This window comes from Wasmannia auropunctata, unplaced genomic scaffold, assembly GCF_000956235.1.
Source record: "Wasmannia auropunctata unplaced genomic scaffold, wasmannia.A_1.0 LD336076.1, whole genome shotgun sequence".
In the NCBI taxonomy this organism is placed as follows: domain Eukaryota; kingdom Metazoa; phylum Arthropoda; class Insecta; order Hymenoptera; family Formicidae; genus Wasmannia; species Wasmannia auropunctata.
Genome location: NW_012026814.1, coordinates 752,102 through 753,519, shown reverse-complemented (window position 1 = coordinate 753,519; position 1,418 = coordinate 752,102). Strand labels below are relative to the sequence as shown.

At 38.2% G+C, this 1,418-nt stretch overlaps 1 protein-coding gene across 1 annotated transcript; it reads left to right on the top strand.

Moving 5' to 3' along the window:
* The first annotated feature begins 77 nt into the window (after nucleotides 1-77).
* LOC105449477 lies at nucleotides 78-1,151 on the top strand. The gene has a single exon (XM_011688734.1). The coding sequence runs from the start codon at nucleotides 78-80 to the stop codon at nucleotides 1,149-1,151; it is 1,074 nt and encodes a 357-aa protein (XP_011687036.1).
* The last annotated feature ends 267 nt before the right edge of the window (nucleotides 1,152-1,418 follow it).

Genomic DNA, 1,418 nt, shown 5'->3' with positions numbered 1-1,418 from the left:
TACGAAGATCGCATAAATAGGACGACGCGATCGATACTGCGATCAATAATCCTTCGATCATTAGAAGCATTATCAGGATGGCTGCTTATACGAACGAAGAATATTACGATATGCTGATGGTACTCGGAGAGTGCCACGGGCAATATTACGTTGCTGCAAGACGATACGCCGAATTATATCCCAATCGAGCAAGACATCCAAGACCCAACGTTATACTCGAGGCAGCTCAAAGGCTATATGAAACTGGCAGCGTCTTACAGAAGAAGAAAGACGCCGGCAGACATCGCAATGCAAGAAATTTGCAGAACGTCGAAACAGTCCTTCGCGCTGTCGAGCAAGAACCTGAAATTAGCATTCGGGATATTGCTCGAGAATATCAATTATCTTATTCCACCGTTCAGAGAATACTTAAAGAAGAAAAATTGCACGCCTATCACTATACTCGGGTGCAACATTTACGAGAAGAAGATTATCCTCAGAGGAGAAGATTTTGCGAGGATTTCTTAAGAAGAGTAGACGAAGATCCCGAATTTCCTTCTCGTGTAATATTCAGCGATGAATCGTTGTTTACACGAGAAGGAATTTTTAACTCGCACAATATGCATGTGTGGGACGAAGAGAATCCTCGTGTGACACGAATCAGAAATTATCAAGTTCGTTGGAAACTGAACGTCTGGGCTGGAATTATGGGCACAAACATATTGGGTCCAGTAATTCTTCCAGATACGTTAAACAGCGTATCGTATTTGGAATTTTTACAAGAAAATCTACCAGACTTTTTGGAACAAGTACCACTAGAACGCAGAAACCAAATTTTATTTCAACAAGACGGTGCTGGACCACATAATGCCAGAATCGTTACAAATTTCTTAAATCAGCGATTTCCTGGACGTTGGATAGGACGGTACGGCCCGATACATTGGCCTGCAAGATCCCCGGATCTCAATCCATTAGATTTTTTTTTGTGGGGACATTGCAAAGAAATTGTTTACAGACAGCTTCCCGAGGACATCGAAGAATTAAATGACAAACTTCACTTTGCGATTTGGGATGTCGACGACGAAGTTATGGAAAAAACTCAAGAAAATTTATTAAGACGCATGAGAGCTTGCATCGCAATGGATGGTGGACATTTTGAACACCTATTATAAAGAAAATAATTAATCTGCCCTTTTCAGGGCAACCAAATATTTTATTTCGAGGAGCATTCTCTCGTAGTTCGCAAATCATTAAAAATCACAATCAGAGCGCGGCTAAGTTCTAAGGCTTTAACCGATACAAGTATTTGATTTATTTTTAATAATTTAAATGATTTAATTAATTATTTTTTATAAATTTTTTATTTTTATAATTTGCCAACTTCAAGCGAGTATTTTAAGTTTTATAAATATTTTATTAAGTATTTATTAAGTATTTAA

Bases quoted from the DNA above. Each gene is read 5' to 3' on its own strand.
- LOC105449477 (XM_011688734.1), top strand. From the start codon at position 78: ATGGCTGCTTATACGAACGAAGAATATTACGATATGCTGATGGTACTC.